At 41.0% G+C, this 24821-nt stretch overlaps 1 protein-coding gene across 2 annotated transcripts; it reads left to right on the top strand.

Annotated features, from left to right (window-relative positions):
- On the top strand, window positions 1–24692 carry LOC119744505 (importin-11-like). 2 transcript variants are annotated; one of them, XM_038220448.1, is made up of 28 exons: window positions 1–76; window positions 2119–2447; window positions 3184–3460; window positions 4835–4967; window positions 6523–6581; window positions 7230–7278; window positions 7686–7756; window positions 9191–9418; window positions 9562–9645; window positions 9965–10042; window positions 10604–10694; window positions 10883–10930; window positions 11925–12030; window positions 12498–12661; window positions 13303–13343; window positions 13506–13571; window positions 14202–14252; window positions 15142–15255; window positions 16297–16412; window positions 16764–16840; window positions 17321–17400; window positions 18333–18413; window positions 19195–19290; window positions 19885–19998; window positions 21086–21207; window positions 22408–22497; window positions 23324–23396; window positions 24075–24692. In XM_038220448.1, the coding sequence occupies exons 2-28, from the start codon at window positions 2212–2214 to the stop codon at window positions 24231–24233; spliced, it is 2904 nt and encodes a 967-aa protein (XP_038076376.1). In that variant the 5' UTR covers window positions 1–76; window positions 2119–2211; the 3' UTR covers window positions 24234–24692. The 2 variants fall into 2 exon arrangements, with proteins under 2 accessions (XP_038076376.1, XP_038076377.1); XM_038220449.1 differs by having other exon boundaries at window positions 28–76; window positions 2116–2447.
- The last annotated feature ends 129 nt before the right edge of the window (window positions 24693–24821 follow it).

Here is a 24821-nt window from a genome sequence, read left to right on the forward strand (position 1 = left end):
ATTTGTGTGTTGCCAACAGATGGCGCTATTTCAGAAGATGGCGACCACCATGCATGACTAAATACGCAATAGAAAGGTAAAATTGATGGAATAAAACCGGGCTATTTGTTCGACAATTTACAACCTTCCATCATTAATTTTACTGCTTATGTGTACCTCAAGTGATGTGTCTACGCAGGTGCAGATCAGGGTTGTGTGCGTTGGGAAATCTTTGTGGGAAATATAGCCCGACGGCGATGTTTGACGGGATCAACCGGCCGCAGGTCCGGCATCCGTATTGGGCGTGATCGGTCGATCTGCGCGATCGCGTTGCGCGATGGGTCGATTTTGTAGGATATCTCGGACTTCACTTACTTTAATTAAACTAATAATAGTAAAGTTTAAAAAAAGAGCCGTGAATTAGAATTAGAAAGAAAAGGTGTTCGACAACTTCTGAAATAAGAAGGCTTCTCTTTTCTGACGGAGAGAAGCCTTCTGATTTCAGAAGTAGTGTTCGACTGGATGTAGACCCGTGAACGTGGCTTGTAAACTACGCCACGCTGTTGTGTATTTCTGAACCTGGCGAAATTGTCCCTCTGACTCCCTCCATTAGACACACTGGACGTTATTTTGCAAATGTAATAAGTACTCACATATGAAGCTGTCTTGAAATCTGTTTGTACGTCAAAACTTGCATTTGACGAAATTTGAGGAAAATTCTGGCCCCGGTTTATGAAGTCCTGCTAGCTGCCATTTTCTCCCAAGTGACGCATGCGCATTGCGTTTTATTGTACCGTCCTTCGTATAATTCGACGACTGTTTACTGTCGCAGCTAAAAGAGACATCGTTTTAGACAAGTTTCAAGTCCTTTCCTCTCTCACCGCACCGCACGCGGGCGCACGTGCACCCACGTGCGTGTGCGCACACGTACACGAGATGAGCCGAGCAGCCAATCGGGTGCGGGTTTTTTTTTCAGGGTTGCGACATGAAACAGCCGTCAATCTGTCCAAGCGACGCGTCCAGGGTCATTTGTCAGGGTCACTTGTCGGGTTAAAATGAAATTTCTACATGTTCGTATGGGTCTTTACTGATGGGCAAATTTCGTCGAAATTACACAGCCTAAACAATCGGACGGGCAAATTTAGATTTATAGGTGAGTACTCAACACCCATACGGAATAATGTATGTCGGATCGATTTCGCTAGGTTCAAAATGACACAACAACGTGGCGTTGTATACAACGTCCACGTTCACGGGTCTAGACTGGATGCAGCGGGATCGACCGATAGCCTATAGCGTCATGAATCGATACCACCCAACAACTGCATTGAGGATGAAGGGCTGGTTCCTGACTGAAGCTGGCCCAACCATGCCAACCTGTACCCGGGTACCGTTTTGGTCTAAGGATTTCAACAGGCTATTACTTTTTCAGGAAAGAATGTAACCTGATGCCACTGTTTTTTTGAAAACAAATAGAACCACCATCTATGCCAAATTGATCTATTTATAGGCCTTATTTATTTGTATCTATTTATTTAGGATTTTTTTTTTGGGGGGGGGGGGAGTGTTAGAGATTGAAAGGAGGTTTAGTATTTATTTCAGGCATGTCAGGGGTACTCCAAATTCCTCTGAGGCTCTGTTATGAATGCTTTTAGTCTCCTCTTGAATGACTCATTTACTTTGAACTGTCACTAGTATAACATGAGACCGGCATATCATCCTCAAACACTAAATGTTATGTTAGCAAATTCACTTACTGGAAAATATTTGATTCCCACTTCTAGAAATTGTACTGGTTGCTGAACATCAGTAATGTGATGATCTACAAGTCTTTGCCTTTACTGCAACCGTTCACAATTTTCCCTCAGATTCTAGGCCTTTTTTATATTTAGCTTCAGCTCTCTGGTGATCGATTGAAGTCTGAAATTGTAATAGGTCTGATTCCCATCTCCTGAATACAAAGTCACAACTATGATGTAAGCATGGCACCAGACAGCAAGTGGCGGCCTTGTTGTCGTCTGGTGCTGCTCTTACATCATCATCATTGTTCTTTCCCTTTAGTTTTACTTTGACTTGTCAACTTCCTTGAGATTGACTTGATTACAAACCTATATTGCAATTTTCCCCTGTGATCAGCAGAATACCCCCTCAGGACAAAACACCAACAAGTTTTAGGCCGCTGCTGCAAGGGACGTAGCCCTTCGTCAGTGCAGCCCCTCCGACAAGCTAGTCATGGATCCCGCAGTGGTTGCCACCGTGCTGGACGCGCTGACCCGCGCAGCCAGTCAGGACACAGCCATCCTCAAACCGGCCGAACAGCAGTTGAAATCGTGGGAGACTCAGCCAGGGTTCTACTCGGTGCTGCTGACCATCTTCTCCAACCACAGCCTGGATGTCAACGTCAGGTGGCTGGCCGTGGTGTACTTCAAGAACGGCCTGGATCGCTACTGGCGGAAAACCGCATCCAAGTAAGTCACTGTAGACCTACCTAGTGCATCTGCTCATGCAGACATAGCTCTTGTCTTGGGCTTTTGTCTAGGTCTTCAGTTGTGTGGGCACATGATAACAATAGACAGAGCCCTAGCCCAAGCCTGGGAACTTCAGACCGACATAGTGCTTGGGATTTTTTTAAGGATAAGATTGAAAGGTTGTTAACCCTATTAACCCTGCAGGGTATTCTGGCTAGAAACCCTGCCAAATTAACACAGCAACATGCAACCCTTGTCAAAATGACAAGCCTGCTCAGTGTAGCAAGATCCATCAGGTCAAAAATCCTAAGGTTAAACTGCCTCAGAGTCTGTGGGCACTGAATGCAGCAGGATACAACCGTGGCATTGTTCAATGGAACTAGTGATCAAAAGCCTCTCATTGTTTCAGAATTGACCATCTACATGTATGCACTGGTATTGATGGATATAAAGTGCAGCAAGGTCACAGAGACTTGACAGCAGATGCATAGTGTTGTGTCAGGCAGGGTTGGGCTTAAGAAATGAAATGAAATTATGCTTCCCCAACTGTCTTTCCGATCTCAGTTTTTATGCGGTATTTCAGAAGACCCAAGGTCAAGGAAAGTCTAAGAGATGCACCAACTGAAATTTAAGTTTAGCAAAAATATAGTTTGGTTTATTGACAGAAGCGCACATAGTAGAGTGGACTTTCTTCCGACTTTTCTCCTGATTCTTCCTATTTGTTCCTCATTCCCAGCGCAATCCCAGAGCCAGAGAAAACCAAAATCCGAGAGCAGCTCATCATGAACTTCCGAGAGCCCGTAGGACCCATCGCTACTCAGCTCGCGGTCCTAATCAGCAAGATTGCCCGCGCCGACTGCCCCCGCAACTGGCCCGAGCTCATCCCCACGCTACTGGCCAACATACGGAGGCCGGAGCATCTCGAACAACAGAGGGCTCTGCTGACCTACCACCATGTCATCAACATGCTAGCTGGGAAGAGGCTGGGCCCGGACAGGAAGCTCTTTCAAGAGGTGGGTATTAACGGAGGCTTACTCTTTGGCGGCAATATGAGCAACAGGGTTCCCAGCCGCTCTGGAAATCGGGGAAAACCTCAATAATGAGTTTCAGGAAATTTGACAGTGACCCAGAAGGGAAGGTATTTTGCAAGTTAAAAGGGCACTAGGTCCTAAAATCCCCGAAAATTTAATGTTTTTGATTGTTTACTTATCTAATTTCAAACATCTGGTGGAAAGGAAACCAACTGAATGCCGTACCGTTCCTGAGAAAAGATGAAAAAACCCTGGTTGTTTACATCGGACACGACGGAGTACGATTAAGTTTTCCTGTCATTCTCAGTCAGTGTACAATATATACACGTTGTTTGTGTCTTTTCATCACCAGGCTCTCAAATAGGGGTGACCAATCACCAATGCACAAAATATGGTTTCTTACGCGTCCACAAAAGGCCAACACCTTACTGATGAAATCACAACAGGCACCCAAACAGCTCGACTTTTTGGGGTCGCAAAAGTGGACCCCGAAAGTCATCGTCTCATGCATATTACAGGAATAACACAAAAACGCCCAGTTTTTAAAGGATACTTGTGTGGATGTTTATATCCTAATTTTAAACGTTCTTTCTAAATAACATCATTTGGTTCAAAGCGCGTTTTACAGCCCAATTAGGCTGTTCCAGGACCCAGTGTCCCTTAAGTGTGTGTGTGTGTCTTTTGCCATTTGGCATTTTAGGGTTTATGAAATATGAACATTATTGTATCTTTGCTGCAGCCGCCTCTTGACTTCCCAGTAACTTTGGCCAAGTTCGGGCAAGGACCATTAGTCGACGAGTGGTTGATTTGTGACGTACCTTACGCCTGCGCACTGGTAGCAAAGTGCGAACGTCTCTAGTCAAATGCTGGTCAAAATGTCATCGCAAAACTTCTGGATCCTGGCTCTCTGCTAGCGTTATGAATGCACGCGACTATTAGTTACCAGCGAAGCAACCAACCCCAGTAGGCTGGTTCCAAATAGTCGACTAGCCTAGTCAACCATCGTCGACTAGACAGAGTTCGGGCAAACGTTAGTTAACCATTGGTCAGCTATAGTCCTTGCACGAACTTGGCCCTTGTTAACCCTAACTCCCTAGGTCGATTTACGGGGAACCTTCCTCATCCTTGCAAATCCCAACACCATATGGTAAGCTGTGCACATAAACAGCTGGACTCTGTTAATTTGTGATATGCCTAATTCCATGCAAAGCACAGTCAGTTTACTAGTGCAGTACTGCACCAAACCCTGCTGTTGGAGTTTGGCTGGTTGGGGATCATTAGGGTTATTAAGGGAACATCATCCAAATCCATTATTGGACTAAAAATAGGTTTGATTTTTCTTCAATGCATTTCCAGCTTACGGCCAGCACGTTTGCCTTCCTGTTTGAGCTATGGAACAGTCACTTGGAGGGATTCCTGCACCACGCTAGTCTAGATGACCATCACAACATGGCGGTCCTGCTAGAACTGAGCACTCTAGCTCTGAAAGGTTGGTCAAAAGTCCTGCTGTCAAAAAAGCCCCCAATAAACCAAAAAAACAGCCCGGATAATTAAGCCCGGTTCATACTTGGCGCGAAAGCGAACGCGAATTTGTGACGTCGTGTCAAGTATTTGTGCTGCGAATTAGTAAAAGTTGAGCACATTTTAACAATGTTTCATGACGTCAAACTCGCTTCGCATTCGCCTTCGCGTGGAGTATGAACCGGGCTTTAGGGATGCCACCATAGTGTCTGCAGGGTTCAGGGTTAATTTTTTTTTCCACTGTGTCTGAAGGGTTTGACGGGGCTGCTGAAACAGACACTTACTACTAGCCCGCAGGCATTTTATAAACTAGCCGCATGTTGTTGTTGTTTTTTTTTTTAGCTTGAACACAAAATGGGGTACTTTCAGGCTCAATTCTGAGGCAATTTTGTCAGTGTTTTTAAGAAACAGATCTAATAATTTAACCCTTTAAAACAGTTGATAAAATTAGACATGAATTAATACAGGTTTGCTTTCTGAATTTAATGATTTATTTCTTCCAGTCGTTTCATCTTTGCTGTATCCCAATAATTTTTTGACTCACCAGCTGGGCTACTTAAAGAATAGTTTGACTAGCCCGACGCTGTTTTGACTAACATTTGGCTAGCGGGCAACCTCTAATTTCGAACTCTGGTGTTTAACTTGTGTGCAATAGTATGTGAGTTTGAACCGTGACAAAAACATTGTGTTTGTGTTCTTGGGCAAGACACTTTACTACAACCTTATCCCTCCACCGAGGAGTATAAATAGCAACCTCGTTCCCATGGGTACGAGATCTTGCTGCGCCACGTTGTTTCCCATCATGGCTTGTGCGATCTCAACCCCTGGAATTGTGTAATTTAAATGTGTCAAAATATGGCACATTATAATTAGGCTGCAGTTTATCCGTGTTACGTGTTGACGCCATCTTTAAAATGTTTAAAGTTGTGATTTTGAAGAATCAATCATTTCAAACATAAGGTTTGGACGTTGCGTTATTTAGCAAAGATTTGTATTAAATGTACGTACCCCTTTCATCCCTTTACAACCGAAGATACAGGGTTTTTTTTAGCAAAAAACGAGGCTGCCATTATCCATATCGTACAGGCATCGCGAGTGTTGAATAACAAATAATTTTTGTATGTGACGTGACGCGCAAAGCACGCGAGCGCATTATGGGCGCGCCTGGCGTGCAATCTTCGCGCAGTACGCTTTGAATAGCCAGTCAGCATCATTTACGTGTACATCACGGCCAGGGGTTAGTGAAGGAACGCGCACATGCCCATGGAGTCGAGGCTGTATAAATTGGTACCTGTGACGGTAGAGACCAGAATTTGCTGATCTCGAACTGCTGCAAAGCCATGGTCTCATGGCTGATAAATTGGGGTAATAATTTGAAGCGCTCTCAGACGGTATGAAGTGCTGTATAAGGACACCGTTATTGTTGCTATATTACATAGCACTTGTTGTAGTGACTGTGGCAGATTTTAAAGTTTCTAGCTTGTAATTTTAATGAAATTGTTATTTATTTCTATTGATTGCAGTTCTACGTAAACAGATTATTTATGGTATGACAGAACCAGAGAAAAACACTGATGCAATGGTGAGTACGGCCACAGACTTTTGTAAGAATCCATGATGACATGGCCAACATGGCACCAGCTAACCCTAACCCCTAGGCCCTTTTTGCTAAGAACCATCCTCAATCCTTCAAAATCCTCCAAAATTTTGCAACTCCGCCTAAATTTTTCAAAATTGTCAGACAGTCCTGCCTCAAAATGCATTCATCGTCAATCCTCCAAAATCCTCCTCATCCCAACATTTTGCACTCGTGTTTAAATGAAGGATAACCAACGCCAAATCCCTCAAAATCATCAGACAGTCCTGCCTCAAAATGCATTCATCCTCACTCCTCCAAAATCCCCATGTGCTTCAATCGCCATTCATCCTCAATCCTCCAAAATCCTCATGTGCTTCAATCACCATTCATCCTCAATCCTCCAGAATCCTCATGTGCTTCAATCACCATTCATCCTCAATCCTCCAGAATCCTCATTTGATTCAATCACCATTCATCCTCAATCCTCTAGAATCCTCCAAAACTGCCAGGAGGATTTTGGAGGAGTGAGGTGGGTTAGGGTTAAATTAATTAATGTTGCAAGACATCTTTTTTGTAAATATTGTTCTGTTCTAGAAGAATCATTGCATTTAAAAGCACCATTTTTTTTTTAATATTCTTTTGGTTTAACAGATGCTCATACAGCTTGTGTTCCAGAGAATAAGACCAGTTTTAGAAATAAGTAAGTAGTCATGTTAATTTCTCAATAACTTCGTATTTTGGCATGCACAAATTCCTTTTTTTTATAACATTTAAATTTTACTATTCATGCATGTCTATATTGGATATTCAAGGAATGTAACAGTATCAAAAACCTAGGATGTTAATTTCAAAACACAAGATTCCAGACATTACAATGTGAAGAGACATTAAAACAAGGCAAAGTTGTAGATATCTGGATATTTCTGACCAACGTTAGCATTTCACAGGCCATCAAGGCCCACTTATAGATGTTATGCTTTAAATCTTCAATTTAGCAAACTCCTGTGAAACCTCCTAATGGATGTTGGGAGGATTTTAGGGTTAAGATGCATCAGAAATAGTGTGAATGCCTTATGAGCGGAGTTGTTGGTGATTTTTTTTCCCCAGGAGGCAAGACTCCGCCATCAAACAATCTGAGGGAAAAGATGGAGAAGAAAATCCTCCTTATGATGAAAATGGTATGCATAAAAAAATGAACCCCAAAAATATCAACTGGATTATTATTTGACCTCCATGGAGAAACAGACTGTTCATTAAGCGCTACCAAAAGGTGTTGTGACCAATTGTGCATCCAAATGTCTGACAAAAAGTCTTGAATGTTTGCACTTGCGGACGATGCGCATGATCTAATCTTGCGTTGTGGCATTCGACAGGCGCAGGTGGTGACATCCACATTGTGGGCGGGGCTTAATGGATTGGTATATATTGACTGAGTCACATTTCATGCGTAGATTTTTAGCTTGGGATAGCAGCTCTACAAGTACTCATGTCTCTCTGTGAGTCCGTAGGTTAGTTAGTTAGTAACAAACGTTGGGATGCGCACCTGTGGACTATAACTCACCTTAGCCAGCTCCTGCTTGAGGCCCTGTGGCAGTTGTATCGCCCTCAAAGGAGGGCAGACTAGACTTGCATTATCGAGGTCAAGTTTGCATTGTGATGTTCAACAAATGGGAAGTCCTTTATTTCAATGCCAGATACATGTACATGTGGGCAATTCCATGGCTACTCACGTTACATTTTTGATGTACTTTGGAGTTTCCTTGGGCTGTAATTACCTTACTGAAAAGGTTTAATAACTGTTATCCCCATGGTAGATAGAGTAGACCTAGACCTACCTAAGCACCAAAGATGACATCCAGAAAAATGTGTTATGTATGATAAACAAGACCCCCAAGTTGTTACTCACGTTATGAAAATGTAACGCGAGTAACCGATTTTGTGCATCTTGTTTATCATACACAACACATTTTTCTGGATGTCATCTTTGGTGCTTAGGTAGGTCTAGGTCTACTCTATCTACCATGGGGATAACAGTTATTAAACCTTTTCAGTAAGGTAATTACAGCCCAAGGAAACTCAAAAGTACATCAAAAATGTAACGTGAGTAACCGTGGAATTGCCCATATGCAAGAGCACCATCTATCTCGTACAGACTGGGCAGAAGATGAACATGTACGAACACAAACTCATTGGCCCCCAGCTTCTGAGATCATTTCAAGCTTGTTCTAATAATAATACTGCTCAGCCATTACTACATGTAAGCGCATAGCTCATTTTTTGGTTGAAAAATATCAATTCTGTTTGAAAATTATTTTTTTTAAGATGCCTCATCCCAAAAAGAAGGAAAAGTATTGCTGTTAAGCCCGGTTCATACTCGGCGCGAAAGCGAACGCGAATTTGTGACATCATGGCAAGTATTCGCGCTGCGAATTCGTAAAAGTTGAACATGTTTCAACTCGGGCGAATTTCGCAGCGAACGTGCGATGACGTCAAATTTGCTTCACTTTCGCATTCGCGTGAAGTATGAACCGGGCTTTATACATTGCATAATTGTATTTGCATTTTCAAAAGAGATTTTTAAAAAAATTTCTTGATGCTTTTACCCTTTACAGTTGCTAGACATACAAGACACTTTCCCTCTGTCCTACGTCGCATTCATCCCCCAGTCCCTGGAGCTGAGTGTCTCCTACGTCTTCACCGAGGCCGGCAAGGGGCTGCTCTTTGAGCGCTTCATCGTCCAGAACATGAACCTCATCAAGAGCATCGTCAAGTGTGACTACTACCGCGTGTCAAAGGTCATTGAGGAGACCAAGGAGCAGGGGGCCATTGATGCCCACAAGGTCAGAGTTCAAAAGTTCATAAGGTCATATGTTTATTCAGGATACCAAGAAGGGGGGCAGGGGGGAGCATTCAAGTGATTAATTTTTTTTGCAGCCCCATTGTTAAATTAGTTTTGTTTTTTACCTTTTTTTGTCTTGTTCAGGCAAAGAATGAGTTCTTCACAGACAGCACACTACGAGAGATGTGCCACAGGCTGCTGTCACAGTACTTCCTATTAACACAGGAGGTAAGACATCTTGGTCTAGTCCCTGGTGGTCATGATAAGAGGTTTATTACATCTCATAGGCACCAGACTACTTAAACATGGCTACAAACTGATCGTGCCATAACAGACGTGCGTTTATAAGTGAAATAGTGATTTCTGGAAGTGAAACTGGTTAGAAATGTACATGCAAGATGTATGATTTAAAGACGTTTTTAAGGTGAAATTTACTTGACATAGGGTTTCATTTTAAATTGAAAAAAAAATCCCAAATTTTTGTTGAATACTTAATGTTAAAATGTTAAGTAATTTTCTTATGATTTCGTACCAAATTTCTTGATAGGATTTAGAAATGTGGGAGAATGATCCCGAGGGCTTTACCATTGATGAAGGAGGGGAGTCCTGGAAATTCACATTGAGGGTGAGTCGAAGTGCGAGACAGTTCGGTCAAGTAGCAGAATAGTCATGGAATTGTTGATTTGTGAGGTGTTCTGGCGATATGAGACAGAACTGGACACAGGCCGTACTGGAGAAAAATGCAAAAAAACTGAATCTTGTTGCTAATAATACACACTGCATTGGCCTTTATTTTCAGTGTAATACTGGCCAGTATATTGTAGATAGGTCACTAAGACGCCAAAACAGCATAGGAATCGATGTTATTCAAGTGCGATTGGCGTGTGAGGACCTGGGCCCAATTTCACGGCGCTGCTAAGCACCAACATTTGCTTAGCACAAAAAAAGTCTGGCTTATAAAAGCAGGTTACCAGCCAAAACTCCATGTGATTTTCATGCTAAGCAAACAACAGCTGGATACTAATCACAAGCAATATACATCACGTGGAACTTTGGCTGGTAACCTGCATTTATAAGCCAGACTTTTTTTGTGCTTAGTAAATTTTTGTGCTTAGCAGTGCCGTGAAATTGGCCCCTGAACACAACTGTTATCACAACTCTCTGCATGTTATTTTCCTCCATCTAGCCGTGTACTGAGGTCTTATTCCTGGCCATGTTCCACGCGTACCGGGACGTCTTCACTAGTGTGCTTCTACAGATGGTACAAAGTGTTCAAGGTACGGGAGATATAAATCTAGCATATAGCTGTGCCCCATACAATCACATGCAAATTACCTCTCCCTAAATGCCTGAACTATAAATGGTTGATTAAGATTTTGTTAAGTTTTATTTCCTTGACTATACTCCAACTGAACCAGTAGTAGAATACAACCCAACTTGTAGAATATATCCATTATCTTTGCAGGTATCGTGGAGCCAACCAACATGGAGATGATGCTGCAGAAAGAAGCAGGTAAACCAGCTCTTGAGAGTCTATGGACAAAACAATTTGATTAGTAATCACTGAGCCCTTGAGCTTATTAGGCTAATGTGCATTGTTTAACAAAGGGTCTTTTGTCATGCTAATATCACTGCCATCCGTCGGCAGAATACGCCAAACCCCACCCCCTTCATATTGGTTCATATTTAGTGTATGGGGTAATTTAGGCTGAAAGCGCTGAAATTTTAAGTTTTAGCGCTGTCGGACAAACGGTTTCTTCTCGAGGTCACATGATCCACAAGGTCAAATGGAAGGTCAAAGTAAAGGTCATCATACTTCAAATTACTCAGACATGAAAAATAATGGTAAATTTGGATTCCTTATGATGTTATAAGATGGAATTTTGCGTCGGGGTGATATAAATCAAATTAGGGTTTGCCCTTCACCGACGTTTAAAGCAGGTGGTTGTGGGTTCGAGTCCCACCCGAGTGATTTTTTCCAACTTTCACTCGGGAGGTAACGCACTGAGTATACAGTGTTTAAACGTCAGTGAAGGGCAAAATCTAATTTGTTTATGATGTTACCTTTCCAAAGAAACCAAGATCAACAACTTGGGCCCAAGGGCGCTAAAACGTCAGCTTTTTCAGCCAAAATTACCCCATACACTGAATTTGTCCCAATTTGAAGGGGATGGGGTTTAACCCATGGGGTGATTTGACACGGAATGACCCTACTACACTTTGAAACTTAACCCCCCAAAAAACTTAAGTGACCAAACCAACAAAATGAGTCACCAGTCACTTTTGAGAAATTCAACTATTTTGTAGTAGATGAAGATTATGCACACTTATTAATGAGATTTCAAAAGAGACAATTATTTAGCAGAGATGTTTCATCTCAACTGAATCTGGTTCAAGGGAAAAAAGACTGGCCAGTCCTCAGCAATGGCAGAATTCTACAGGCAGTTTCCAGACTTTTACTGAAGCTTTTTGATTTTTTGTTCGTTTATTATCTGTGTTGTTTCCAGTGTACAATGCAATGGGGCTGGCAGCATTTGAGCTATTTGATGAGGTTGATTTTGATCAGTGGTTCACTAACCACCTACTGGGGGAACTTGGTGATAAAAATCCAAGGTGAGTCAGTGATATTTTTTTTTCATTGGATAGTTTTCAAAAATTGAATTCTTTAACCCTCCTGCTATTTAAGCGGTCACAAACAGTCAAAATTCACTTCCACTTCCCCTGCAATACTTTTAACAAAGGCCAGTCACCAGCAGTCAGATCATATGTCAAACAAGCACTGTGACTAGTCAAACTGGGTCAACAGACAAAGCAGGCAAGTTGTGGTCACAGCTGTTTTATCATTCACCCGGAGATCAGTCAATTGACTGAACGTTGGAAATCTCCTACAGTTCTTGATTTCTTGTAAATGACAGCATGCCGGATGGAACAAATTTCATGGGGTGCTTAGTACCAGTACGATCTTTAATCCAAGTTAGCTTTTTGATAATAATTGAGTAGGCTACTTTTATGATAAAATGCGAAATGTTTCTATGCACCTTTAATGGCAACTCTGCTTCATGGCGCTCTTCCATTGACAGATACAAGATCATCAGAAGGCGTGTCATCTGGCTAATAGGCCAGTGGCTGGGGGTTAAGCTCGCCCCCAGTCTGCACCCTACCGTCTACCAGGCTGTCTTACCCCTACTGGCTGAGGACGAAGACCTGGTGGTCAGGATAACAGCCGCTCAGACGCTCAAGATTGATATCCTTATCAAAAAAAAAAAAAAGAATTTGGGACAATGAATAATTAGACAAATTGAGTTTAATTCCATGAAGTTGCTGAATACAGTCACTTTCTAAGCATTGAAATTTTTTGCTTAGCCGATACACCCTAGAGCACACCCATGTTTACGTTACATACGTAGTGTGGGCATTCCTTTGTTTTCGTGTAGTTAAAGAAAAACCTGTGAAAAAAATCATTTTACTCACACTGTGAAAACTCTTTCTATGATTCCCTTTAGTGTTTCTCTTCATTTTGCCACGGTTAAACTTAACCCCAAAATGCCTCTAAACCTGTTTTCCAGAGAGGGGGAAACATTGTGTGGACGTGGGCAAGTCCACACAACGTCGCTGCTACCTGGTTTATGTGGACATCTTTTGTTCGGAAGTCCACACAGTGAATGTAATGCTTGTACACAGTCACAACTAACTGGGGTCTTTCAAGTTTTGGGCTTGAGTCTGTGTCAAGTTAATGGTCTCCGCTTATCCAAAAGTTTGTCCGTATTTGTAACAATTTTTGTTTTGTTAAGCTTATTTGTCAGTGCACTTTTCCTTGAAATAAAAAAACAAATCAAAAGTTGATAATAGTCATAATGAATCAATTGTTCCTTAATTCTTTTCCACCTGTTGATGATTTTGAGTTCAAGAAGGACAACTTTCTACCGGTGAGTTTACACATGTTTTCCCTCAATGTTGAACTTCTGTGTTTGCCCAATGTTCAACTCCAGTGTTAAGAATTAAGATGTCCACAGAATGGATGTTATTACATAGGATGGATTGAAAACCAACTCGGTCTATTTCTTCTTTTTCTGTTTTGCTGTTTGCAGTATCTGGAGTCCAGCTTTGCTCTTCTCTTCCAATTATTAAAACAGGTGTCGGAGTGTGACACAAAGGTTGGTATCTAATTTTATCAGCTTTAGGGCTGTCCCGAAAATATCAAATATTTGAATATTCGATCATCAAGTGAATGTTTAAGTAGTTTTTTGCCGGTTCGAATATTCGAAGATAAAAACTACGCACAAACAGGTGACTGTGATGTTATTTTAATACTGAATATATACATCAGCCATTCAATTTCTTTAAAACTATGTCGATGTACGCATGGTAATCTGGATACTACAACAGGCGCATGAATATGTCAATCAGCGGCCCAGAATATCGATCGCCGCATGCACATTTTAACCGGTGCGCTTTGCATGCTTTTGACCCGTGCAGCATGCAGTTGCAACTGGCATGTGTAAATGTTTCGAATATTTGGTCAAACGCAGTTTCAAATAAACGAATACTAAATTATTTAAAAATGAACAGCCCTAATCAACCATAAGTTCAGTTGTGTACCAACTGTCCAAAAATAAATTTGAAAAAATCATCTGAGCTTTTTTTGATGTAGAGCAGACAATTACACATACACCTTTTGAAGTGGCTCTTCTCATAGAAACGGCTGTTTTCTGTCTTAGGAAGTTATCTTTTCATAAGTTGTCAAAGCCAGCGTAACATACATATTGATATGTTCTTTTTTGCAGATGCACATCTTACATGTCTTGTCTTTCATCATTGAAAGAGTGGAAGCCCAGGTAAGACTTGAGTTTCATCCTAATCTTTGTTTACATTCTGTCACCACAAATCATTTAAAAATAAGACATATAAAACAAATATTTAAGTTGCATTAAGGTCGCGTCTGAATTGGCCATTGTTCCGGCTGCGGTTATTTACTGTTGTGTGCTAGTGGGAAACAGATGTTGTCACTAATACCCGATTTGGGAACAGCCTATTTAAGTGTCTTGTCATTTGTCTTCAACTGTGATCTTTATTCACTTCATATCAGTAGCATGTATCCAAATTAAAAATCTGACTTTATGATGTAACAGTTAAATTGCCTTTCTTATACTGTTTGTTTGTCTATTGTAATTGGGAATGTTTAAAGCCACGTATGAACATCTTCAATTACCCGAAGAATTACCTAAGGATTTGAGAACAGAAACCTTGCTCAAAGTGAAGACAGGACCGGTGTCAAATACCCTGTGAAATTGTTCCACCGAAACTGGTATTATTTTGAAGAAAATTAACGAGCATTGAAGATGGTTTCAAAGTGGGTGCCCGCAGACATATTTTTCATGTGCATTAGCAACGGAATCTATGTTTTTTCTGTTTTCTCCAAACTGTTCCACTGAGTTCAAACTTTAACAAGTTGGTTGTTATGCATTCTGAGCAATTTTGTTGCTTCAAACGTAAAAAATGCATAAAAGCAAATGAATCTTCGTACCTTTAATTTTTCTCTCAAAATTAAGAAAAGTGGTGTAGAGTTTATGAAAGATTGGGCTGTCACATATTTATTCCCTGAATTCCTGCACATGACAGGTTTTACAAACAATAAAAATGGTCAATTTTCTGAGGTACTCATGACTAGAACTGACGTCAGCCTTTAGAAAAACTGAAAACTACGATGATTTATACAAATTCCAGATCAGGCCGTATGCATCCAGTTTGGCCCAGTACCTGCCCCTGTTGTGGGAGGAGTCATCAGAGCACAACATGCTGAGGTGTGCGATACTCTCCACATTGGTGCACCTTGTCCAGGTGAGAACAACTATAATTTATTACATAATCAATTGTATTGAAACAATGTTTTGGGCTTCTTTTTTTTTTGGTTACGGCTGTGGCTTGTGATAGTGGGAAGCCTATGGGCTGTAGCCATAGCCGTATAACAAAAAACCTGACTTATTTTGGCATGACCTAAAACCAAATCCTGTTCCTCCAACAAGAAAGTGCTTTTAACTGTTAAAGGATTTTTCCTGATTTTTCCTGATTTCAGGATTTTTATAGAATCCGTTTTGAAATCTGGAATTCCCTGAGTTATCACCATTATAAGGTTTCTTTCTGCAAAAAGTTTATATCAAACAAAGGAAATTGGTATTTTAGGGGTTCCTAAAATTGACCCTACGTTGCTCTGGGGCCTTTAGTGACCCTGGAACCCTTGGCCAATTATTTTGTGGATTTTTCCTCTTCACCTAATCTCACCCCTGGTGAGAATGATACTCTTCTCCATTTCATGCATATTATTGTACTGTGAGTTGTGATACAATTTGAGTTTTTAAGGACTTCTCAACGTGTGCAATTTGACATTGTTAGATGTTGACATTTATATAAGAGTTTAGGCTTTGCATGGTGGAGTATCGATATAGTTTCAGTTTGCGGTAACACCATGTGGTAATAACTACTGTCGCTTAGTAGATTTAGTTCTGATAAGAACAGTCTCCTGACGATGACTAGAGCAGGCTAGTCGAAACGTTGAGACCAAACTTATCTCCCTCAGCCTTAGTGACGATAATTGCGAGAAGTCCCACCGCCTTCCAATGTACTTAGCGAAAGTAGATAACAAGACAAGTTCTTTTCAGAACTAAGCAGAACTGTTCTTATCAGAACTAAATCTACTAAGCGACAGTACTTATTACCACATGGTGTTACCGCAAACTGAAACTATATTGACATTTATACTTTTCATCTCTTTCTGTTGGAACACTCAGTTTTACTAAGGGAATAAATATATGCTTGGCTCGGGGGAGCGGGGGTGGACTGACTTTAAGACCATCACTGACTGCAATGACTATCTCTCCACAGGGCCTGGGTACGTTGAGCGTTCAGCTCTACCCCTTCCTTCTTCCCATCATTCAGTTCAGCACTGACGTCTCCCAGCCCCCTCATGTCTATCTCCTGGATGATGGTATCGATCTCTGGTAGGTTCTCCAAACATATGTAGGCATGAATTGTAAAAAGGTTTGAAAAAAATCATCACCACTCTCTCCCGTCCGCTATAAAGCAGAAACGGTGTATGCGTTTATGTTCACGAGTTAGGCTGTGAAGTGGGTGATCCCCACGAAGTGGGCGACACGCCCACAAAGCTGTTGATGTGGACGACAGGCAGCAAAGCCGGACGAGACCTCGTTAGATATATATTTTGTCTACATGCGACTATTGGAAGTGGCTGAATCCCATAGACAGGTGTGTTACTGCAAAGTAATTGGGACACGGCCTTACAAACCTCTGAAGGGTTTCAGTTGAAGTGGTGACTTTTATTTTTGCCACAGGTACGAAACCATCCAGAACGCGCCCACGATGACCAAAGAACTCTTGCAGCTGTTTGGCAACATGCCAGCACTACTAGGTAAACCAGCTGCCATTGTAGAAGTCCTTTTTTAACCTAGACAAAGTTATTTGTTTCAAGAATAAGTGTTGTCACAATGCAAAAAATGGCTTTTTCGAAACAGATTTTGCTTTAATTTGTAATGTATTTCAGGAGGAACCCAGTGGGGGATCTTTGGATGTTGGGAGGGGGTGTTAAGGCTGTCTAATACCCCTTCCCCCCCCCCTCCCCCCCGCCACAAAAAAAGTAGGAAAATCAGACAAAGTAGCATATGTCTGCGAAACGCCCCTTCCCAGACAGCTAAACCCTTCCTTTGAGCCACAGTTTAGATTCGTCCATGGAACCGTTTATTAAAGAAACCCTACATTTATTCAAGTTAAAGACTTTGTGAGATAGCACTCAGTTGAGTCAAACAAATCATTCGAAATTAATGTTTGATTTTCTGTGAAGAAATATGGATAACAAAAGCATTATGAAAAATGTTGGATTTTTTTTCTGTAGAACTGGGATCGGAAAATCTCAAGACGTGTTTCCAGATCATTACAGCATATGTACTTTTAGGACCGAATGAGTTTATGCAGGTGAGATCTGAATTGAAGCCTCAGTTACTATTTCAGATGTCGACCCAACATTTTTCGTTCTGACTTTCAGTGTTTTGCAAATTTGTGATCCTAAGAATGTCTATTTTGTAAAGGTTTCAGACCACAACTTGGCCCCCAACGCTAATTTTGGATGATTTGTAGAGGTTTGTCTGTTCAAGAAATGCACAAATTCATCCCTTTATAACTAGTCTTGGTTTTAAGACGTCCTTAGCGGTGCAATGTTTCAGCGCGCTTGGGTTATTGGGCTTAGCAGCAGTTCACCAAAGCTGGCGCGCTTTATGCAAACGTCAGCAAGCCGCAAAGGACGTCTTGGGAATCGTCTTGGGAATTGACCGGTCAGCGCCTAGTGCTATCCAATGCACGTGTACATGTACGTTACGTCACCTGACCAACGGTTCTCAAAACAGCTCGTTTATTTCAACCATTGTGCATGCGCTGTTAATTTGCATATTAAGTCCCGTCCTTTTGCAATGCGAAATTCCCAAGACGATCTTTGTGTGTGGTTCGTCGACCGAGTCAGATTCGTAAATGGGAATATGCATGCTGCTGCGCACGGTACAAAGGCTGTACAGTCTATCGCGAACCACCCCGCTAAGAACGTTTTGCACCAAGACTACATTATAACAAACAGATACTCGGTTTTTGCCTTTGTAATATCACAAGCTTTAAATGGGCATAAAAGTTGCAACGAAAAGTCTGCTTTCAAATTTGATTTTCATTGTAATGGGATCTTCATCTTCAATGGGAAGAACCTATATTTAAACAATATAGAAACACAAAACAGTGACAGAAGGTCGTGGGTTCCAATCCTATAAGGGTTATCTGGAGAGATTAGTTTTGTAATTACCTCACAGCTCCAAATAGTACCAAATCTTATGATTTGAATGAATGATTTGGTGCATTTTCTATAGAGTTACTCGGGGGCTGTCTTCGCAGGTTGCGTCAGCCTCCTAGACAACGTCAGACCAGAGGGAATTGTCATCGTAATGAAGGTAAAGAATCAGATATTATCACATGTACTTTGAGAGCTGTGCCTAGAATCCTTGAATTAAAGGTAGAGCATCTTATTTGTCATTTGTGCATTTTTTTTTTCATTTGAAGCAACAAAAGCGCTCAAAATCTAAAGACGGGTGCTTAACAACTAACCTGATGAAGATTTAGCTCAGCGAATGCTGTATATTCCGTGAAAACAATATTCTAGGATCTCAATTTCAATTCAAAAGTTGCCGTGTCATGTTTAGAATTGCACCCGAAATCGGCATTCGGGACACGTTCTCATTCAGCCGATTGCAGCTATGCGATGTCACGCACTGAACTGGCGAATTATAGCAACCGTGCACGCATGTGTGTCGTGTCAATGCTTGTACACACCCATTCACGGCTTCGCCAAATTAAAAATGAACGACTAACTGAAATTTCCAAAGATGCGTCACTTGATGCATCGTTGGAAAAGGCCTTCTTGTATTGTTTTCTTCAAAATGACAGCATGCCAAAAAACATTTTACAGGGAGTTTAGTGCCATTACCATCTTTAAACCAAGTATGTCTTTCAACAATAATTTCATCAGTTACTTTTTTGATAGCTGCAAATGATCTACTCTACCTTTACATATTTACAAAATAAATATCATCTTTTGTTCGCATTCCTATTCGCATGAAATATGAACGATCCTTAAGACTGTAAGCAAGCTGTATTCTCTATTTCCTTGTGTGCATTTTTGATTTAGGTTTCTATTTGTCCATACATGTCTATTTCTCTGATTATGATTCTCAGCTGGTGGAGACAATATTCAAGATGTTTCCCGTCGAGGGCCCACAGATATTTAGGCAAGTACTTCAGAAGGTGTTTCAGAGAATACTAGACAAAGAGGTACGTTGACTTTTTCTTTATGAATGAAAAATGCCACTCAAAGGAGGGTTACACGAAGAAGTAAAAGAGAAAGTGAGCTCAGAAAATTTACTTTGTAGAAAGAGAGCCATTATGTTGCACTGTAAGAGGAGCGCATTGTGAGTAAAGGGAAAAAGTATGAAACTGTAACAACAAATCTCAAGGACCTCACTCAAATCAAGTGAAATGACACGTTCAGTGTTTCTGTTTTAAACCTTTTTTTGCTCATGTTTGACAGGACAATATTTGCTTGAACAGAATCCCAACAAAAATTGTATTCAATGTTCAATGTTTTGATGTGTTTACTGCTGATTAAAAAAGCAATCAAATTTTCTAAGCAATATCTGTAGCTCAGCAGCTCTGTACAAACAATCAGGCTGAAAAGTCAAACAAGTCAAACATATTAATAAATACATAAATAAACATGATAACCCTGATAGAGAAAAAGAAAATGCTGATGGCAGGTAATAGGAGGAAACAAAATTGGTTGACTGAATCCAGCATGTTCTTCAAAACCCAAACTGGTCTGATGATTACCACAGTTGATTCTTGTGACTTTGCTTTGTTTCTTGTCAGGAGTACCCTACAGTGATGTCCATGTACCTGTCGGTCATCGCTAGAATCATCCTCAAGAATCAGTCCTTCTTTTTCTCCTTCCTACAGCAATATAGTCACTTAACCAATGAGCAGGTAGGCAGAGTAAAACCAGAAACCTAACCTCATATTATCCTGCCATACTTAAAGGGAAATTACAACATTTGCAAGCATCGAAAAATAAAACTACCAAGTTTTTACGAAATACCTTACAGGATGTTGGTAAATGACAGTCTAAAGCATCCTGTAAAATTATGGCACCTGGTGTGAAGTCATTTTCAAGTAAATGGTATTTTTGTATACATTTCCAACGGTGGTTGTTTCCAACGGTGGAACAATTGTTCCAACGGTGGTCGGCCGACCACCGTTGGAGAAACCTAACTATTTTTCAACTACTGCTCAAAATTTATCATTTTTTCTTCAGTCCAAATTTTGTTTCCTATTGGTTGCATGTTCATGAATGGGGGCAGGCCAGCTAGACTGGTTCCCTTACCGTACAATTTTCTGGCATCTATAAATTGATCCATTTAATTTTCAGTGGAGTCAGGGAACCAGACTACTTGAACATTTTTGTTTTTCTTGGTTTTTCCAGCATTTCCGAACACAAAACTTCAAACATGTCAGTGCAACAATAATTTGATCTATTATATTAACCCCTCAAATTGTTCATTTCTGAAAATGAAAGCAAAAGCCAATGATGTACATTCCCTTTAAAGGTAACCTTTCTCTGCTTTAGTTCTGAGGACTTTACATGTTGAGTAAAGAGTGGCTGGGTCGTACCCGTCTCAATCCTTAAAAATCCTGCAAATCATCTGAGTGGATTTTGAAGGATTTGCAAGATTAAGGTGAAAGCGAGTTACAGCATTACTAGTACTGTAGCACCTTCAAAAGTTACAGAATACAGCGAAATTAGTGTTACACTTTGGCAAAATTTTGCTAGGATCAAAATTTTAGGCCGTCTAATTTTGTTAGATGCTGTAAAATAACTATTTCAACATGGTTTCAGTTGACTACCACAGTTTGTCCTATCAGAGTCAGCCTACAATTCTGTTTTTCTTCAAACCTGAATGTTTTGAAAAATGGCAAGATCTAGCAACAGTACTTTTCTGAGCAGTTGCAACTATAATCAATCATTATGGATGCCGTGTTTGTTTACCCCATCTTCATCCCCTCACCTTTCTAGCCGGATGAGATTTTGAGCAAACTTCTGGTGGTCTGGTCAGAGAAGATGGACTGGATTACTCAGGCTGAACGGCGGAAGCTGAGCGCTCTGGCTCTCATGGCGTTACTACCCTCAAACTCAAGGTCAGTATCAGTCGAGAGTGTCTTCAAAGCTGTGTGTTCAACACATTTTGACATTAACCCTAACTCTCCAGGGTCTCTGTCTAGAAACCCTGCCCAGTGCAGTTACAGGCAAGTTGTCGATGTAAGAAACATTATAAATAATGTTTACATCTAAGGCGAGGCGTCATAAATAAATTAACCGTTCCAACGCGTGCGCCACTAGGAACGGGGCCTTTTGTTACATCTACCTCCCGTTCGCACGCGTGCTCACGGCATCCCGTTCCGAACGCGTTCTTATACAACAAAAGGCCAGTCACGGTCTGTGCACACACGAAGAGCTCATCGGCACAAAAAGTATCCGACAAATTTTCTCGTCGCTACAGGCTAGCCCGTACAGTACAGGGGGGACGTATAAAAATACGGGCACCTTGAACGGGGAAAGCAGTCCTTTGCAAACTTTACTATCAGTATGTAAAAACCTTGAATATTCGATTTATAATTCGCTGATCGTGTGTACAAGGCCAGTTTATAACATCAGTCAGCAAACTTCTTACAATGTTTAAACTTGTTTTTGTGAACATTATATGCAGTACCGTACCTGCTAATTTACATTTCCGTGCTTGTACCCAAAAAAAGAAAGAATACTCGCACTTCGGTTTACATAAAATAAGTGTTTAAACGTCTCAATTATTTTTTGGGTTGGATACGATCTAGTGTAGTATGTCTGGTTTTCTCAATTTTTATTTTAAAACGACTTTATCTTCTTCGTCTGTTTTCATTTCTGGTTTCGCATCTTTGTTGTGCTGCTCCCGTTCTCGCACGCAAAGGAACGGTTGATTAACATAACAATACCCCCTCAGTGAAGCTTGCCCAAGCACGATCTACGGAACGCGTTCTAAAAGCCGTTCGGCACGGGAAGGAACGGGGGCCGTTCAGAACGGGAAGGAACGCGTGCGCACGCGTGCGAACGGTTAATTTATTTATGATGCCTCGCCTAAATAAACATTACATCTTTCTGCAAGTTTTCAACACATGCGGGAAAAATGAACTTGGATGATACATTATCCTGTTGCACTATCTGTTTTTATTTAATGGCTCTGGCCAAAATGTGGGCTTTAGAAAGGGTGATTCAGGCATTATAAGATGCATCGTTACAAAAGGCAGTTAAGCCTCTATATCCAAGATCTCACCATGGATCATTCTCATCTTTTCTGGTGTCAGGGTCGTCACAGAGAAATTTCCCGATGTTATCTATGCCGTGGTGGAAGTCCTTCACGATGTGTGCAGAGAAGAAAATGGCTCTCAAGTAGAGTAAGAAAACTCTTTCATTTGTTTTCTTTTCAAATTTTGAAGTAGAACTTTTTAAACTTCATTTACAACTTTTTAAAATATTTCTTTTGGTTAATTCTAATCATTATTGAGATTAAGTATGCTTTATTATTAGTTATCCCGCGAGTGTGAGTGGAACACAGAGATATGTAGTGCGTCTGTGTCCCACAGGCCGAGTGGTATGTTGGACACAGACGCACTACATTTTCCGTGTTCCACGAGCGCGAGCGTGATAACGAATTTATCTTCAAGTAAACTTGACGCACAGTAAAGATGGAACACGCACGCTGTACACAAACTTTTCAGCGGTTATCCTATTGCACATGCGTGTTGTATGGAAAGGTGCACACATCTTAGAATAGAGCAATACGTGAAGTTCGGTATGGAACATGGCCATGCTACATGGTTATATGTAGCACGGCTTGTTGCCATGGATCAACCAATCAGGATCGAGTATTCAAGTTTACTCAAAGATAAATTGATATATATACATATTGCAATATTTTGTGAGCTGGAAAAGATTTCATGTGTCAGTTTGCTTGTCAAGTTAGAATCATCAAATTGCTATATTTTGGTTTAACAAAAATGAGAGGATTTGACCAGAACAAGGGAGTTAAGATGCTGTAGATTGTTAAGGAAAGCATTTCTGATATTTCTGGAACCTTGGACTTCTGATTTGGCTTGATAACCGTGCATAGAGTGAGATTGATGAAACAGTGTGCCTAGAAAGGAACCCTAGAATTCCAATTGAAAGGTTTTGTTTTGTTAATTTTCTGTTTGTTTGTTTGTTTCTTAATTTGCTGATTAGTTACCTAGTAATGGGGGACAGAGAGGATCTAGAAGATGAATATGAGACTGAAAACGACAAACGAAAAAGGAGGGTGAGTAATCGAAACAAACACTTCACTTGTAAAGTTTTATAGTCTTACCTGTTTCTTCAGAAAGAAAGCAAGGAGTTCTCAAAATTTCGAGTGTGGCTGAAAAGTCTCTGGCAACTTGTGGGCTGAAGATGATTGGTGTGTAAGCTGATGTTGAAATAAGATCCCCGAAACTGCTCAGACTTCAAAATATCTGGTTCTATATCCAACTGCAATTTCACACCATGGGAATAGGGGTGTGCATCGGAACCAGGTACCCGGGTACCCGACCGCTGTTGTCAGGAACCGGTTCCACATTATGGAATCGGGTAGCCGTAACCAACTTGACAAATTACTTATTAACTTTTCAGACTGTGAAAAAGAAGGGTTTTGAATGCCATTTGTGGGGAAATTTCAAAATGAAAACCAGGCTCTATGGAAAACCAAAACAGATTTCATGTTTATGTGCATTTAACTTGCAAATACTTTCCCTACGTCGTGGTTCACTTTGGATGATTAAAGGAAGATTCCTAGCTAAAATGTCTTGAGAGTTTTTGGTTTAAAATAGAATTATTGCATTGGTACGAGCACCAGAAGTACAGTCCAGAGGTACTGGGTTCACATCTTGGTCCAACTAATCAAGAGTTCTCTTCCACTCAATTTATACATTTGGGTTGTTGTTATTGTTGTTGTTCTTGACAGCTATCACTGAAGGATCCAGTGCACTGCACGTCACTGAGGGACTATGTCATATTGCAGTTCACCGAGTTTGAGCGCGTTCACGGCACCTCCACCTTCACCAAACTTATGGAATCCATCGACCTGGAGGTCCGGCAACAGCTGGAGAGATTCTTCAAGTAAATCGGCAGACAATTCAGTACGTGTGTGATTGATCGTGGACCGGATATGTTTTTTTTTAATCCAAACATTAAACATGGAGGACCAGATCAGACTGTAAAGGATTGTTAAATGAGTGATTGGATTTGATCCGAGTTACACTACCAAGGATGTTGTTTATCGGAGCGCCAGTAAGTGTCGATCTTCAACAGGGTCTACAAGTGTTTCTTGTCAGCTAGAGGAATCGTAACTGTGGATCGCCGAGTGATAAACTCTGCGGTTTGTAATTGCACTTTTATTCTCTGGCCAGTGTTTTTGACCAACGTTCAGTGGTCAACTTTGTGAGAAATGAATCAAGAGATGGAGAGATGGCACCAGGGATGTTGGAAATTCTAGTGGAACACCAGAAGAATTGTGGTCTAGAATCATGCTGTCGCTGTGCCTGTCCAGCTGAGGGACTGTACAGTAGGGCTGTGCTGAAAATATCGGATTTTCGAATATATGGTCATCAACCGTATATAGGAATAATGTTATTTTGATCCAAAATAGTTGAGAAACTTGAGCAGTCTCTAGGAGATGATGAAAACCTGTCGGTTGTGTGGTTTCATTATT

Source organism: Patiria miniata, unplaced genomic scaffold (assembly GCF_015706575.1).
Source record: "Patiria miniata isolate m_02_andy unplaced genomic scaffold, ASM1570657v1 HiC_scaffold_7, whole genome shotgun sequence".
NCBI lineage: Eukaryota > Metazoa > Echinodermata > Asteroidea > Valvatida > Asterinidae > Patiria > Patiria miniata.